Below are 18,807 nucleotides of genomic sequence, written 5' to 3'. Positions count from 1 at the left end.
ATGGAAAATGGAAAATCGTCAGAAGAATATAATAAATAGTGAAAAAAGTAACTATAAATTTTTATGTTAATATGCAAGTGATTAAGAACACAAAAATTTTTCGTTAAAGAGGGAATTGGAATATGAAATTCAATCACTATATGAGTATCCACGGCCTAGCATAAGATTATATTATTACTAATTTATCACCATCAATAAAAATTTCAAATTTAACTTTCTTGTTCCTTAATATAATTCTCTCAAACATGCAAATTAATCAACCGGATCAACTTTTTCAAAAATACAAAACAAACATTTCCCAAACTTCAAATTTTCAATAAAAAAATAAAAATAAAAATAAAAATAAAAATCACCCAAATTAAGTGAGTCATAGAACTAGAGTTATGAAAAACCATTTTTAGCTAACTACCAAATGGTTAACCTGATGAGACGAGACAACCTTGGAATGGCCACCCTGTGTTACATTGAAAAGCATCCACTAGTGCAGTTCCCAATGGTCATTGGAACCCCGGTATGAGATCGGAAAGAGCCCTTGCGCATCCATCTGATTGGGGATTTTAGGAACTCTGTAAAGTATTGTAATGTGGTCGCAAAAATGTGTATCATGGTTCTGGAAGTCCCATCATTATATGGATTTGGCCACCGTTGGCATTTCAATTTTTTTCCCAAGTATTTTTGTTCTTAACGGGTTAAGCTTTCAACATTTATCTCAATACAATTACTAATAAATTATTTTATGCAAACTAATAAATTACCTTTTTCTTCTTATTTTAATTTAATATACAAATTTGTTAGAGGTTAATGGAGATTGTAGCCAATGCTGCTTAGAACTTTATCAGTAATGCCAATAGAAGTCTATTTCTAGCAAAAGGTGTTATTACAGAATAAACACGGAAGCTTACTAGGGTGAGGGGGTTCTCGCCCATTCGTCTTCCAACTGCTTAACATCATCCATGGCCTTGGCTTTCCTTCCCAGGAATTCTTTAATATCTCTCTCATCTTGCTCTTCGTCTCCCAGTTTGCATGGCGGGGAAGTACTGGGAGTGATGATCATTGAATCCCTCATACACTCTTTCTCCGCTTCATTCTTGGCGAAGCAAACAATTGTGTCCGAACAGTACTCTGCAGCATTTTCCGGAACAGATGGCTTGTATTTCAAAAGCTTCGAATACTCGTTTAGAACATGGAACATGTAGCTGTATACATTGGACATGTTTAAGTCGTTCAGAATAAATTCTCTGGCTGCCCTTCCAATGTTCTTTGCCTGCACAAAACCAAAATTAGGTTTGCTGTTTGAAGTAGACATTACCTTGCTTGAATGGCAGGGATTCAGTATATAACTTACCTCGTTAGTATGATTGTTTCCCCAGTTAACAGCAAACTGGATGGAGTCACACTTTTTATCGGCTCTTATAGGCCAGTAATGGTGCTGTGGAATGAGGCCTCTCAGAAAGAATTCATAGTATTGTGGTGTTATCAACAGAGTTGGCGAATCACATGCCAAAATGTTCTTGAGACTAACTGACCAGGCTTTCCCTTCGATGTATATCTTGAATCTGTCACATACAAATTAATCTTCAAAACATGAAATAAGCCACTTTAGTTTTCATCACTTTGCGTTTATATCGCAATCACAGTTTCTAACACCTTATAATACTTATTATTATGACGTTCGTGTTTTAGTAAAATTGCTATAGATTTTGTTCGGGAAAACTTTAAAAATATCACAGTTTTTTCTGTAGTGGGAGTAATGGAAAATTATATCACTGTTCAGAGATTTTGATAACAAAGTTTTCGAACATGCAACTCTGGTACAGATATTAGCAAAGTCGAGGTGGGATCACCTTCGTTAAAATTGAGTTGATAACTCAGATTCTAGTAAGGTGCTACACATCATTCTCGAACGTAAGGAAACCTGACTTCAAACCTGAAAATTGAAACCGAGGCTTTTTTTTCGAAAGGTCTTTGCTAATCCCAAATGTAATACTAAGGATGGTAGATTTTTTTCTTTTTAATACTAATCCCAATTGCAATATTAAGGAGGGCAGTTTTTTTTAATAGAATATTAAAAAAATAATAGTAACATATTTTAAAAGTAATTCATATTATTTTTTTTTTTTTTTTATTTAAATGGATTATTTTGAAAAAATTGTCAGTTTAAAAAAATTATAATTTTTTTGAGCATATCATATTGATTAAGTTATGGTATTGATCTATGGTATTGTAACAAATTCTATTTATAAATTAAAAATGTCTATGATAAAATGGAATAGATTTCTATACTTAAAACAAATGCTATATATATACATTTTTACATAGTGAGAAAACTTATCATAACTTAGTTGTCAAACCAGCAGTAAAAACAGCCATCTCTAACTGATCACTATTATTCAACGAAAATCAAAATAGACCAATGATTTTGTTTACTAATAATCCTTATATAAAATACCGAGCTGGAGACAGCCTGTCCAGGCGCCATCCTCTAATAGACAACCTTACAGGATAACCGTGCCTGGAAATGCCTTTTACCCGACAGCTCTGCAAATCTAGTGGGGTTTTGAAGCGCCTTTAAGAAGTGGCAAAAAATTAATTCTGATTACAGAGAGAGTCTGTAGATGTCACGGATTCATTGCAGGAATTCTCCTCTGTCACGCCATTTTGTCACGTAAAGCAATAACTCTACAACTGTAATCAAAATAGCTATCAAAATATTGGTGCCATTTTTGAGAATTTGTAACTTTGAGCTAAAACAAAGTGAGAATTTGTAATGTTGAGAAAAAGTGAAAAAGTGGGATGGCACACTGAAATGAAAGAAAATCTTTTAAAAGCTTTTAATATTGTATTTTATTTTTTCAACTAAAAAATTGAGTTTTAATGTATATATAGTTTTATTTAAGATTGGATTACATAATCTATAGGGATTAGACCTCCCCATTAGACTACATGATCTATATGGACCAAACCTTCTCGCAGAGCACATTTTCAAAACTCTTCAATACTGTATACACCAAAAAAAATATTAAAAATCCTTAATACTGTATATAATAAAGAGAATATACAAGAAAAAAAAAATCTCGGTAGATTATGTATTTTCTTAAAATCTTATGCTTTCTTAATGGTTTTATTATTATCTTTGTAAATTATATATTTACTATTATAGATTTATCTTAAATACCTATTTAATAATATGAGCTTAGAATTTTACTTATAAAATTTTTCATGAGTCGATATTATTTAAATGTTTTATATAGTTATTTAATTTTTTTTGCTTTTTAGATTTTTTTTAATTTCTTATTTAGGCTAATATGAAAATTTCAACTTTGATAACCAACTTACAACGTTACACATTACACTGAGCTGTAAAATAAGCCTCTAGGCTCAACAAAATTAAATGGTCAAAAGTATAGTTCTTACAATACTCTCTATGCTAGATCTAGAAGATTGAGTTGTCAACAATGTATTTCTTAGAATATGAATTAAATGTTAATGTTAACTTAGCAGATTTTTGTTATCATCTTACTAAATTTTGCCATAATTTGTAGGAGTTGTCTTTAGTAAAATCTTTTGGATTTTTTGGTGTCCGGGGGAATTTTGAGATGAAACCTTGATTTGTGTTATTTAAATTGGTTTTTTGACTGTATATATGGATTCAGCACCCAGAAAAACCCCTAAAGCACTTCGATTGTGCAGAGTTACCCATCAAGCTTCTGATTTCAACAAATTCCTGCAAAATTTTAGAGAAATTAAAACAGAAAAAACCCACCAAAAAAACTTCCAAAAACACCTCACTAAAAAATCTTTCCCCTAACTTCTCTTTCAATGCAATATCTTCGAGAGAAATAGTCAAAGCTATAATTATTACAAGCTGCTGAACATTTAGGCCAAGTTAACGTCCGCTCGACGGATTTTGGTCAGATTCCCAACAGATTCCCAACATGGAAGTTAATATCAGCTTAGAAGATTCGGGCCAGATTCCAAATATCAAGTGAAGTGAGTGCCAGAATGGTCACAACGATAGCTCGTGGACGGACACAGGTCTATAAAATGGGTAATTTTCTTTGTAATAAGTTCCAATAATGGGTGTACTATACTGTGAAGAACTAGTAGTTTGGAATCCCATGGAATTTAGGTTTTGGCCGGTTTAAATTTTACAATTTGATGAGTGTTTTTATTGTTTTTCTCAAACAGATTCATAGATTTTTTAGTCTGATCTCATTGCAATGTGTTGGTTTGTTTTCTTTTATATCCATTATTGATTGGAACAGTGAGAAATGTTAGCATATCAGGATAAATTAAGAAAATTTAATTTTAAATTTGGTTTAAATTATTTCAATATATTATTAATTTATTATAATAAAAAAATTAATATATTTTGTAGCATGGTATTTAAATTGCATAAGCATTAAATTAAAAAATCTATAAAAATTATAAATTTTCATAAATGTTATTAGTAAATATTATAAAGTTAATAATAAATTAAAAAATGTTGTATATTACTTTATAATATTGTTTATGGATTAATACGAGTTTTTTTTATGTTTTATATTATTGTTTATAAATGATGAGAGTAGTTTATATTTTGGATTAATTAAAAGTTTAAAGGGAATTATAATATTGAGAAAAAGATAAATGAAGACTCGAAAGCTAATTATGGATTTGAAAATAATGATATAGATGAAAGAGGAAGTGTCCAAAATTACTTCAAATTCTAAGAAAAACCATTTTTAATTTAAACAGGAAAGACAAAAGTATATTTAACTCAAAGAGTAGTGGCATAAAAATGCCTTGGAAAATCTTTAATGAATAAATAATAATAATAATAATATATTTAAATTTAAAGTTAAATTTTTATGCAAAAAAAAATCAAAATATCACAGGAAGGTAATTAATTTTAATTTAAAAAATCCAAAATATGAAATAAAGATAAAAATATACATTTACATAAAATACTTCAAGGTGAAAGAATTTATATCTTTATAATAGTTGGAAAAAAAAACACTCATGGGAAGCCTACTCTATTTAGTATTCCCGGCTTCATCAATGAGTTGGGCAGCACTCCATTTCCTAGGGTGAATGCTGTGAGAAAGTATGGGTAAGAAAGTTTTTCTTGTACTTATCCAAAAAAGTGTATATAGCAGTACCACTTGGTTAAGTAATTCATTAGATTTATATAAAACATTTCGAAGTAAAAGAATTTATAAATCATTTTACTATAAAAAGTTAAAAATATATGACTTCTTCATTTAAAAAATAAAATAAAAAATTCGAAAAAGCATAATAAAATAAAAAATTTCGAAAAATCATATTACAAATATCTTGCCTCCTGATTTTAAAAATAAATAAAAAAATTAAAAATCATTTTCCCATTTTTTTAACAATAGTTAAAAATATCTTACACTTAATTTAAAAATAAATATAAAAAATTTATGCAATTCAATTAATACTAAATTTATTTTGCTGCAAGTAATTACCTATGATGACACTGCTTTGACAATCTCGAGGCTGAAAACCCTTCTCGCACCTCCTTAACCCAGTGCTACACACAATAATCACAGACCTCACATATTGGAATTCATACAAAACATAATGGGCATTCAGACACTTCTATGCTCTCTACCTGAGCATAAAGACGACCGTTCCAGTTGGGTTCGTTCGTGCACTTCATAAGATCCCGCCTCACAGCAGCCACAGTGGGATTCCCTTTCCAGTAGGCCGTTGGATGTCTGTCCTCCCACTTCATTTCTCGGCTCCCATTCACAATCTCCTTCACTAATGTTTCCCAGGTTGGTGTTTGTATCTCAGCCCTGCAAGAAAGTAAAAATTGCTTTCAAATTCTACATCCCAGGTTCGCAAGAAGGTAGAAATTACTTTCAAATTCTACATCCCAGGTTAGTCAGTTTAAGCAGATTACGTTGTAGTTGGACAGAAGTAAGCCTTTTGTCTCACAAACAAACTATCTCAAATACCAATTTGATATCTAATTTCAAAGTAAACTTAAAATTTATTATTATTATTATTATTATTATTATATATACCATTCACACCGTCTAACTAATTTGTCCAAAACTTCTTTTCCAAATACCCACCGTCTAACTAATTTGTCAAAAACTTATTTTCCAAATACCCATTAGGACTGTGCTAAAACTCTGCGGAGTATTCAAACTTACCATCCCCAGTAAGACCAATCCGGAAACGGAATATCAAGAGAATCTTCGGTTCCGCAATAATGAAACAGTGGGGGAGGAGACTTGGCCGGATCATTATAATGGGCTCGTTTCAAAACGGGTTTGTCTTCACAATTGAACATCAAGTCCAAGTCGGGAACCATTTGGGGATAGAATTTCAGCAACTGTGCGATTCCCCATATTGTAAACAGATCTCTGGTCTGATAAGACTTTCGATACGATTCCACATACATCCTGCCATTAACAATCGTCAGCCTGAAGTATGCAAATTTCTTTGCAGCTTCCACCATATCCGACGTAATTCCAGTATTGGCCCAGGGCTTCATGTCCCGGCGAATCCACTTGAAATAAAAGGGGCACGAGGTGGCCTTATCGTCATAACTTGGGTTCCTCAGAGCTTGAAGCCACGATGGCGAACAGGGCGAACACTTCAGCAATTCATGGGTCTTCGCTATTCTCTGCCAGATGGGAGCCTTCATTGTCTCGTTTTGATTCGAAAGTGGCCGGAACATATTGATGTGCACAATAGCTCGTTCCTCCCATAGGTTATCAGACTGTTGAGATCAAAGTTTAATTCATGGTTATAATAGAGTTTTCATATTGAAATATCTTCTGATAAAGTGAAAAATCTGAGATCAAAATTAATCATACCCATCGGTTGAGAAGGAAGATAGGCAGGGCTACAACCAGCAAAAACAACAGTGCTGATCTAAATCCAACGGTAATCAATATGCCTCTCATTTTATCGCCGATCCTTTCTGCCTTTTTTGTTGCATCGTTTAGCCGAGGAATCCTTTCGCTCACAACATCATTAGTTGCACATGCAAGGACAGACCAGTCGAGCGGAGTCTCCTTCCCCGGGACAAATCGATCCGGAGGAAAGAGGGCATACTGCAAGTACAAATGAGATGGGTTGAAAGCCACAATTAATGCAACAGCCAGTTTTTAGGTTGTTCTACTACCTAATTGGTTAGCGGATATAAAAAAAGAAAAAATTGTATTATGTCACACCTAAAGCAGAGGAAACTCTAAATCACATCTTTTATATAAAAGCTTCTAGAGTCAAAGGGTCATTTCAGTAGCGAGTTTACAAATTTACTGTTATTGTAAATGTAAAGGATTTTAATTACATTATATATAAAATAAAAGGTTTTTTCTTCAAATGAAAAGGCAATATATTCATCATGTGTAAGTTACATATTTTTCATGGCCATGTATCTCAAATAGTAGCAGGATAGAGATATATATCTGAGCAAATCTGCAATCATGCATAAAAAAATATCTCTATAGTCAATCTAGGAAACAAAATCTATTCCATACTAATTATGGAATGTGAGATATATCTTAATAATTCAGTATATCATGTCTAGCAGATGATCGAGATATGTATCACATCTGTATTTTTCCACTACTTTTAGAACAAAACATAAAATACAGAGAAGATCAATATGCCATCAAAAGAAAGGAGAATGTCTGATTTAGAAGTTATCCTGGTAAACGCAGAATCCTAGTCTCCAACCAAGTCTCGTCCATCTTTATCTCTATGTGGAGTCCATCCAGTTTTTCCATGATGCCTTTTTTGGAGAGACTGTCTGCCTCTGTATTGAAATCCCTGCTGATATGCTGTATGGAGGAGTGTTGGAGTGAACTCCAGAGTGTAGTGATCTGTTGTAGCTAGCCTTGTAGGGAGGATTTGCAGATGATAGCCTTGCCTCTGACATAGTCTATGATGACCTTTGAGTCACCATAGATGTGAACAGATGGAATATCTAGAAAATGTATGAACCAGAGGAGTCCCCATAATGCCATGGCCTCGGCCTTTGTGTTGGTGCCATTACCTGCCCCCCAGTGTACATGATATGTCAACACTAGTGAGTATAGGATTATGAATCCGCATCCACAAATACTGCGTTGTGATGCGCCATCAAAAAACCCCCAGGGTAGGTGATCTCTGGGCCAGATTTGGATTTTGTGGACATTTTAGTGGATGTGCCAGCATGTAAATCAACCATAGTTATGCTTCTAATTCTTTCCATCACTGATGCCCAGCTTTCTCGGAATTCATTGAAAATTATGTTGTTCCTCCACCTCCAGATCTCCCAAAGGAAAATAGGAGGTATGAAGTGCCTTTTTCTATGGTGTTTACTCCACCATTTGAGACAGTCGGGAATGTCAGAGAACAGTGGGAGTTGTAGTCCAAATGAGACATCCAGGATATTCCAGATTTTTGAAACCTCGGACAGTTGATGAACAGATGCCAATTATCCTCTTCTGCATTTCTACATAAGACGCAAAACCCAGGTCCAGACTAGCTTTCTTTTGTAGGTTTTCCCATGTCAAGTTTTTGTTCCTCCAAACTAACTAGACAAAAAGAGATTTTTTAGTAGGAATGTGGGAACTCCAAAATTTTGAAAACCAGTGTACCTCAGTTTGATTGGCTTCTAAACAACATAGTCTTTAATATGTATCTTCCACCATAATGTTATCTGCCTTCATCTTGCCTCACCATGTGATCGAGTCTATAGCCGAGTCTCTGCGGATCCGAGTCAGTTGGACTTGCATACGAATTGATTCCCATTCATCGGCGGTATGTCCATGTAGTCCCACCTCCATGGATCGCTTCCAGATGGGGCAATTTTCAAGCCAAGTCATAATGACTTGTTGCTAGAAGAAAATGTGCAAATCATTTATGTTGTGCACGAGAGGGTCCGGAAGAGCGTCAATATCAATAAGTCCCCAAATATTGTCTCGTCCAATAGCAATGTGATGACCTGTTCCCAGTCTCCATGTAAGCATAGATATAAATACATGATTTATCTTCTTAAAACTCTGCCATACAGTCGAACCAGAGTTACAGCTAATGCACCCCATGCACAACCAGATCTTAAAATCTATGTCCTTCAGGTATTTATGGTTTATAATTTGACTCCAGATGTCAACTCCAAAGATCCTACGCCATAATGATTTGAGTAGGAGGGCATGTCCAAATATTTTTAAGTGCAGGATACCCCAGCCACCCAGCTGCTTCAGCATGGAGATATGTTCAAGTTTAATGAGGTGAAATTTTTTCCTCCGTCGCATGCCAGACCAGATGAGGTGGCCAATAATCTTGTTTAACTTCTTGATTATGGAGATAGGAAGATAGAATAAGTGTGCCCAATACACACCCATCTGGGTAATCACAACCTGAGTAAGAGTGAAGTGGCTGCTCATAGAAAGACATCTGAATTCCCAACCCGATATTTTCCGATAAAATCGGTCAACAAGCCACTGCCAATCCTAGACTCTGTATTTGCATGGCTTAATGTGGAACCCAAGATATTTTAACCCACCAGACATGTTCTTAGAAGAAATCCCAAATAGATTAGAAATATAATCAGTAATATCCCTATCACCATGAGCATGTATAATAGCCGATTTACTTTGATTCATCATAAGGCCAGTAGCATTTTTGAATTTAATGAAAATGTGAAAGAGGTGTAGCCAAGCAAACCTGTTGAGCATCCCCATGATGAGAACATCATCGACAAAGAAGATGTGGGAGATCCGTATGTTCTTGTTGATGTGAAGTGGTTGGAAATGTCCATCAGCAGCTGCATTTTTTATATGGAGACTCACACCATCCAAAGCTAGAATAAAGTGGAAGGGAGAGAGTGAATAGCCTTGTTGGTGTCCCCTCCCAGCCTTAAAGAATGTCGTCGGGTATCCATTTATAATTACCTCATATTGCACATTTGTTACGCAAGACATGATCCACTCAGTAGTAGAGGATTGAATACCCACTTTGTGAAGGACCAGACACAAATAACCCAAATCCAGACAGTCAAATGCTTTTTTAAGGTCCACTTTCATAATTGCAGCATTAAGATTCTTAGAATGAATATAATGTAGACATTCCTACGCTATTGCAACGACATCATGTATCTATCGACTTTTCAAAAAACTGAATTGTTGTGGGGTGATGAACGAGGAGAGAGTGAGCCTCAAATGATTAGCAATGGTCTTTGAGATAATTTTATAAACAATATTACAAAGAGAAATGGGGCGGAAGTCAAAGAAGGAATGAGAAATAGGCTTCTTAGGGATCAAAGCAATATAAGTTGAGTTTAGAAGGGGATGAACATGTCCCTGTACCCTGGATTCTTCAACCAAATTTACCAGATCAGCCTGAAAGAGGTCGAAAAAATGAGTGAACAGTTCGACTGTCCATCCGTCGGGGCCGGGGCTCTTGTCACCCTTGAAAGATTTGAGGACCTCAAGAATTTCCTCCGCAGAGACATATTTGTATAGGTCGTGATTTGCATCATCGTCAAACATGGTGGGGTAGTGTTGTATCCCCCAAAGTTGATCCTCAGGGCTGTCCAAAGTTCTACGGTAGTAAGCTTGTTGAAAAAAAGTAATGGCAGCCCGACCAATATCATTTTGAGTTTGGCATTTGTTCCCATCCGAATCATAGATCTCCCATATAGAATTAGTGTGGCGTCTGAAATTTGAGAATCTTTAGAAGAACTTTGTATTTCGGTCCCCCTCTCAGAGTGATCCGGATTTAAATAAGAACGCAACAAATTACAAAGATAACCATATACACAAAGATACAGTGGAAATAATACTTCATTTCATTAATGGAAAATACTGAAATATGCTTACAACCAGAAATGAAATAAACCAGCTAGGGCGATGGTAGCTTATCTCTGAGAAGAGATGTGGTGGCTACATGCCTTTGAACTGTGTTACAATGAGGCTCGAAGGCCTATTTATTGTTGAGAAACAATGGAAAACCCTTCACATTCCAAAACCTAACCCTAGGAGATGAAACGCCAAACTGTGGGCCTCGTTTGGGTAAATTGGTACATCAACTTCCCGGGGTCGTAACTTTGGCATACGATCTTCGTTTGATGCGTACAATAGCTCGTTAGAAAGATCTATCCGAGCACTACCACTTTGGGAAGGGCAACATCGGTCCATGGACCCATGTTGCCCCCAGATTTCCCAAAAAACGTCGTTTAGGGCCTCAAAACAGCTATAGAAGTTCAGGACCCGAAAAACTGATAAAAATAGTAAGTTGTGCTACAATTAAGGAAACTGAAAATGCTGAGAGAAACAATGGTGGGGGTCCAGGTGGACTTGGCAGGTGGCCACCAATATCCACCTGGATCATTCCTCCCCCCTTAGGAAGCAATGGTCCCCATTGCGTTGAGTTCCTCCATGAGATGAGGAAACTTTTGCTGAACTTGTTCCCTGGTGAGCCACTTGCCCTGTTGAAGGAGTTGGCTTGCTTTGACAACTCGATACAGTTGGATATTCTATTGGTGAGTGTTCTTGATCTGTGTGTCCATGATCCGATCAGTTGCAGCTTGTTCCATGCAATCTGGATTTAATTCTGTGGGTTTGAGCTGTTCTGCAATGTCGGATGTGTCTAGCAATGGTGGAAAGTATGGCCGAAGGCGGTCCACATTGAACACTGGGTGCAGGCCAAGGAATGGGGGAATGCTGAGCTCAAATGCATTGTCTCCCATAGCCTTAGTAATGGTGTAGGGACCATATCGGAGTGGTCTCAATTTCCGATAGGCTCCAGTAAGGCGTTCCTTTTGCAAATGCAACCAGACTTTGTCGCCCACCTGAAACTTGTGTGGCACCCGATGTTGATCATGTCGCTGCTTGTACTTTGCATTTGATTTCTCAAGAATTTCATGGACCTGCTGGCAAATATGTTGGATGCACTCAATGAAGCTGATGGCCTTATCTATTTCGGACTGGACATGAGCTGAATTTATGTGAGTAGCTGCAAGTGGCATGGCCACATCAATGGGGCATAGTGGCTGGAATCCCAAACCCACCTGAAAAGGGCTATGGCCAGTGGAGCTGTGAAGAGCTCGGTTGTAGCTGTGCTGAACATAGGGGAGGCTCTCGTCCCATGTGCGTGGATGCTTTGAGTTATACATGCACAGAATGTGCACAATCATCCTATTGACAACCTCTGTCTGGCCATCAGTTTGAGGATGGAAGGCTGTGGACTTCGTGAGTTTGGTGTCCAGCATTGACCAAAGACTGGACCAAAATGTGCTGAGAAACCGACTGTCCCGATCTGAGATGATAGACTGTGGGATCCCAAAGTGCACCCACACTCGTTCAAAGAAGAGTTTAGCAGTGGCTTCTTCTGTGATATTCTTCTTGCAGGCCACCATAATGGCCATCTTTGAGAACCTATCGACGACCACAAAAACACAGTCATTTCCATGCTTAGTGGAAGGAAGGCCTGACATGTAATCCATGGAGATGGATTCCCAAGGACGACTAGGGGTAGGCAACGGGATATAGAGGCCGTGCTTCTTAATGGTCGGTTTGGCAATGGCACAGGCAGTACATGATCTGATGTACTTCCCAACATCTTGTCGAAGATTCGGCCAATAGAAATAATTTTGCAGTACTGTCACTGTTTTCTCGACCCCAAAATTCCCAGCAGCCCGACTGCAGTGTGCTTCCCAAATCATCTTGGCACGCTCACTTGAAGGAACACAAAGGTGACCCAGGTGGCATAACAGGGCATCCTGGAGGTGAAAATCTGGAACATGCCAACCCTCCAAGAGTGTCTGGTATGTGTGGCCAAATTCTGGGTCGCTTTTGTAGAGAAGTGGCCAATCAGAAGTCTCGTGCCCACAAGAGTTGAGCACGGTGGTTAACGCCATGATCAGTGGTCGACTAAGGCAATCTGCAACATTATTGGTGCTGCCCTTCTTATACTTGATATTCAAGTGGAACTGTTGCAGGTATGTAGACCACTTCTGATGGCGATCATTCTGCAATTTCCCTTGGGTCTGTATGAACTGCAGGGGTCGGTGGTCTGTGTGGATGACCGTTTCCTTCCCCAAAATGTAATGCTTCCATTGTCGGCAGGCCTGTACAATGGAATACATCTCTTTATCATAAGTGGGGTACTTCCGGACTGTGTCTGAAAGTGTTTCACTGTGATATGCCACTGGATGTCCATGTTGAGTAAGGACTGCCCCAATAGCATAGTCAGAGGCATCTGTCTCGACCTCAAATGGTTGTTGTAAATCTGGTAGCGCGAGCACTGGTGCCGTGCAGAGGCGATCCTTCAACTCCATGAATGCCTTCTGTTGAGATTCAGACCAAAAGAATTTTGCTTTCGCCCCTCCCTTGGTGACTTGACTCAAGGGCCAAGTAATATGAGAAAACCCCAACATGAACCTGCGGTAGAAGTTGGCAAGACCTAGAAAGCTGTGGAGCTCTGTTAGAGTGGTTGGAGATGGCCAATCCCGAATGACTTGGATCTTGGCTGGATCGACATGCACCCCCTGTTCATCAATGATGTATCCCAGATACTGAACCTGGGTCATGCCAAAAGTGCATTTCTCCAAATTGGCACATAGCTTGTGTTGCCGCAGTGTTTGGAGAACCTGTCGGATGTGGTGGAGGTGCTCTTCCCAACTCTGGCTGAAGATCAGAATGTCGTCCAAGTATACTACTACAAAGGAGTTGGTGAATGGCTGCAAGATGTCATCCATTAGCCTCATGAAGGTTGCAGGAGCATTCGTCAATCCGAAAGGCATAACTAACCATTCGAAAAGGCCCTCCTTGGATTCGAAGGCAGTCTTCCACACATCAGAGGGTTCGATTGGTACCTGGTGATATCCTGACTTCAGATCGATCTTGCTGAAATATTTCGCCCCCTTTAGTTGTTCCAGGAGGTCATCAATCCGTGGGATCGGGTACCTATTACGGACAGTGATCTTGTTTAGTGCCCGATAGTCAATACAGAGTCTCTACGTCCCATCCTTCTTCTGTACCAACACGATTGGGCTCCCACAAGGTGATGAACTTGGCCGAATGTGACCTTTCTGCCGGGAGCTCCTGAATCTGCCTCTTGATTTCATTGTTCTCCAGAACGGAGCGCCGATAAATTGGTCCATTGGGTAGCGGCGCACCTGGGGTCAGATCGATGGAGTGCTTGACCTGACAGTGCAGAGGAACCCCTGCAGGGGAGGTGAAGATGTCCTTGTACTCCTCCACAACCTTGTCCATCTGTAGTTGTCGTGTAGAGGGACCCCGTCTGGAGGCCACGGCCACTGTCTTCTTCTTTCCTTGAGGGCGTATCATCAGGAAAACAAATTTCCTGGTTTTGGAAATGATCTTACTGCATTATTTTGCAGTAATCAAAGAGATGGCGGTAGGTGGTGCTACCTCTGGTATCCTGTACAACTTATTTTCCAATGTAATAATAACAGCACGGGGCCTTGATTCATACACAGCATGTCGCTTCCACAAGTATGGTTGTCCTAATAATACATCACAAACTTCAAGGGGAGCAATGTCACACAGTACCTCATCCGTGAAGGGCTTGATGTTGTATGGAAGGCGACATTGCTGGCTCACACGAAGATCTCGTCCTTGGTGAAGCCACCCAATGGTGTATGGTTGTGGATGTGCTGTGGTCGGTAAGCCCAACCGCTTCACGACCTCTGCCAAAATGAGGTTCTTTTGACTCCCGCTATCAACAATGAACTGTATCGGGGAGCCCTTTACCCACATCTGGGAGTGGAAGAGAAGCTCCTCCTCCTCTGGATCTTCGGGTTCATTTTTTTGGATCTTGGCAGTAGCAACAGTGGCGTTGGGATCCGCATCAATGATCTGCTTCCCTTTTTCATTCTCCTTATCGGGTTCTGACTCAGAGTCGGAACATGCATCTGATTCTGAAACCTTTAGCTCAGCCACCAATGACTGCTTGGCCCGACACTCACTTGTGTTGTGAGTGGAGCTCTTATGGAACTCACACCATTTTCCAGTGTCCTTTTTCCGCTTCGCGGCGCTGTTCTTTGCTTGCAGCTTCGGCGGGTTGTCTTGGGCTATCCCGCCTTGGCTTTGTCCTTTGTACTGTGGTTTAGGGGCACCTTTCCCCTCCTTTGGATTCGCAGATCCAAAGTCTCGCTTCTTTTGTTTAAACTTCTGTTCGACCTTGACGGCATATCGGTATGTTGCACCGAGCGAGGAGATGTTCAGGAATTGTATTTCTTCCTGGATGTACTTGTGCAGGCAGCCACGGTATTTGAGTATCAAATGTTGCTCCGAATCCTTGATACCCAACTTTGTGCAAAGGGTATGGAAAAGATTGGTGAACTCCGGCACGTCTTGGTCCCTTCCCTGCCGCAGTGTGGTCCACTTTATGTATTCATCCTCATAGCTCCCGACAGGGTAGTACTGCTCCTTGATAGCATCCCAGAATGAATTCCAGGTGGGTGCGGCTGAAAATAGTGAGCCAGTACTTTCATCCTTCTGCTCGCAGTAGGTTTCCCACCAGTCCTTGACGTGGGGGGCTGCTTTGAGAAGAGCGAAAACAATCTTTTCTCAACTCGAAAATTCATGAACAGAAAAATAACCCTCTAGCAGATTTAACCATTTATCTACGGCATCTGCGTCTATCTGACCCTCGAATATGGGGATTTCAAAATTAACTTGTACCTTAAAGGGCGTGGCGTTTCTAGAGTAGCTGCTGGAAGTCGATGCGTCGCTTCTAGGTAGCCGCTGAAGGATCTGGGCAAAGCTGTCCATCATCGCGTTCCGTTGTCGCTCGAGGGCTTCTTCGAGCAAGATTTTGATGGGATCTCCTGCCCCCTCGTCATTCTTCTCATCCGCCATGGGAGGCCGTCGGGATTTGCGAGGTTGGTCTTGCAAAGGTTCAACCAATTCAAGCCCTAACTCCTTATATCCCGACCTTGTTGGGGACATGCAAAGAAAAACAGAGAAAAAGCAGACCACTTTGATACCATTGATCCGGATTTAAATAGGAACGCAACAAATTACAGAGATAACCATATACACAAAGATGCAACGGAAATAATACTTCATTTCATTAATGGAAAATACTGAAATATGCTTACAACCAGAAATGCAAATAAACCAGCTAGGGCGATGGTAGCTTATCTCTGAGAAGAGATGTGGTGGCTACATGCCTCTGAACTGTGTTACAATGAGGCTCGAAGGCCTATTTATTGTTGAGAAACAATAGAAAACCCTTCACATTCCAAAACCTAACCCTAGGAGATGAAACGCCAAATTGTGGGCCCCGTTTGGGTAAATTGGTACATCAACTTCCCGGGGTCATAACTTTGGCATACGATCTCCGTTTGACGTGTACAATAGCTCGTTAGAAAGATCTATCCGAGCACTACCACTTTGAGAAGGGCAACATCGGTCCATGGACCCATGCTGCCCCCAGATTTCCCAAAAAACATCGTTTAGGGCCTCAAAACGGCTCCAGAAGTTCAGGACCCGAAAAACTGCTAAAAATAGTAAGTTGTGCTACAATTAAGGAAACTGAAAATGCTGAGAGAAACAATGGTGGGGGTCCAGGTGGACTTGGCAGGTGGCCACCAATATCCACCTGGATCACGGAGACAGACAACTCGGCTCTTCAATATCCATGTGGTCTCATTTATGACCAATAATGTCTATCTTTGTAATTCTAATGCTTGCATTCGACTTCTAATGTCAACTAGGAGCGAGCGCCTAGATAGGAGTGTGCAGATCTCCTACAGTTCCTTATTGACAACTGCAAGCTCTCTATTCATATGCTGCTTCTTTCTAATCTCCCACTGTTGGTCTCCAGGTGCAAGAGCCTCAGTTTTTCTCGAAAAGTCGCCATGTGGGAGGGATGTCTATTCACTTCTCTGCCCCAAAAATCCATAACTACATCAATATAAGTGGGATCTTCCAACCAAGTTCAATTGAATTTTAAGGGCAAGCCACCGTAGAATTCATCCCTGCACCAGTGGAGAGTGATCGAGCAGTGATCTGACATGTGGTAGTTGATAATATTAGATGAGACAAACCCTAGTCTTTCAATAATTTGTTGATGAAGGAGGAAGTTGTCTAGTCACTTTGCAATGTAGTTCACGCTCGAGCGTCTATTATCCCAACTGGGACCGATACTGGTAAGGGTGATATCCACCAAGTTATGATCCATGATTATGTACTTAAACCTGTCCGCCATGATGGTGACTCTTCTGGTTCAGCCCCATATCTCATGTGTGCCAATTGTGCAGTTTAGGTCACCTGCCAAAACAAGAGAAGAACGGTCGAGTAGCTCCGACTCAACTAGTTGTTGCCAAAAATGCTCCCATTCATGGTAAGAAGCATACACATTGAGTCTATGAATGTGACCCATAAGGCCACGAATATGTCTAGTTAAAAGAATCCAAACAAAATAGGAGAAGGCCCAGACCTTGACCCATTTGGGATCCCAAATTGTAATCGAACCTCCCGAGAGGCCGAGTGCATCAATGGTGACCATGTGTGAGTTTGAAAGCCTTTTCTGAAAATATTCAATCACCTGGGGAGCTGCATGCATTATTTCTTATAGAAGAATAATGTAGGGGCGAATGGAAGTAAAGAGATCCTTAAGGCCCAAAAGTTTAGGGCCAACACCTAGACCCCTCATATTGAGAGAAAGTATAAAGGTCATGTTTGTCCGTGAGTGGACTTCCGTGCTCCAAGGGCCCGAGTCGGGATAGAATATACAATGGGTACATCAATGAGGGTGAGTGAATCAGGATGATGGAAAGTAGGTGGAGGGAATGGATGTCCATGGAAGTGCCGACTGTCACATGGCTTCTTGCGGCGGACAATGATGTTACCAGCAGATGAGGCACTGATATGGGGGGAGGAAGGACAAGGCGGTTTTTGAATGGTGAGCGAACAGAGGTCCAACGTTTTCTTCTGGAGAAGGAAATCTAGGTCACTATCCATGGAATTCGTGGTAGAATTTAGTGGAGAACGTGGTGATACGAGAGTCGGGTCGGGTGACGGGTTAGATGTCGAGGAGGAGGGGGCATTGCGAGGTGGTGTTTTCGGTAGGATATACATAATGTGAGAAGCGGAGAGGGGGTCATGATGCATTGGATGTGGAGGAGCGTAAGGTGGAGGTGACAGATCGTCATGTGAAGATGGAATATGTACAACAGTACTGTGAACTATGGCAGCAAGAGAAGGAGGCTTCGAATCTATAGATGGTGAGGAGGAAATGGGAATAGGAGAAGATTTCAATGGAAAATCAACAAAGTGATGGAACGTTTACTATGTGAAGTGGGCAGAGTAATACTTGTAAACAATGAAGAGTCGGGTTCGCGCGATGGAGTCTCAGATCCCCCATGTTATGAATCATCTGTGGCAGCTCCATTTTCCTATTGTCCGAGAACATTCCGAGGATGTTGAGTCGTCGTAAGTCTTGGGCCCCATCGTCTAGGGTAATGTGCCAAAATATGTCTGGTTCGATGAAAATTAAGAGACCAGAAGGGGACGCCGCAAAAGTCCAACCTCTGAATCAATTTAGTCTCACTCTAGCTGAGTGAAATGTGGTCCAGAAAACCTCCTCTATAATTTTTTCAATCAAAATCCAAGCGACCCTTTTGTCCGGTGCTCCAAGACATCGAGGATCCACATACATGAACTTTCCAGTTGCATTTCCAATATCAGTAAAGACATGATTTGACAAGAATTCGATGGGGAGGCTGGGCAGTTTAATGCAAATCAGATTGTTCTACAGAGTATCCTTCAATGGGTTAAAGCCAATGTACCAGGGATATAGTTCTAGGAAGCTACACCCTTT

At 39.8% G+C, this 18,807-nt stretch overlaps 1 protein-coding gene across 1 annotated transcript; it reads right to left on the bottom strand.

The window, feature by feature from the left end:
* Positions 1-901: 901 nt before the first annotated feature.
* Positions 902-6,490, bottom strand: LOC149196776 (uncharacterized). Its single transcript, XM_089408428.1, has 5 exons — positions 6,168-6,490; positions 5,618-5,804; positions 5,472-5,536; positions 1,346-1,556; positions 902-1,264 (listed from the first exon to the last, which is right to left on the bottom strand). Exons 1-5 carry the CDS (start codon positions 6,473-6,475, stop codon positions 902-904), a joined length of 1,134 nt encoding a protein of 377 aa, XP_089264554.1. The 5' UTR covers positions 6,476-6,490.
* Between the last annotated feature and the right edge of the window lie 12,317 nt (positions 6,491-18,807).

This window comes from Pinus tabuliformis, chromosome 2_2 (assembly GCF_031772625.1).
Source record: "Pinus tabuliformis cultivar Carrire ecotype Pingquan chromosome 2_2, CPIR1, whole genome shotgun sequence".
NCBI lineage: Eukaryota > Viridiplantae > Streptophyta > Pinopsida > Pinales > Pinaceae > Pinus > Pinus tabuliformis.
Note: the sequence above shows the minus strand (reverse complement) of the source record. Positions and strands in the feature narration are given on the sequence as shown.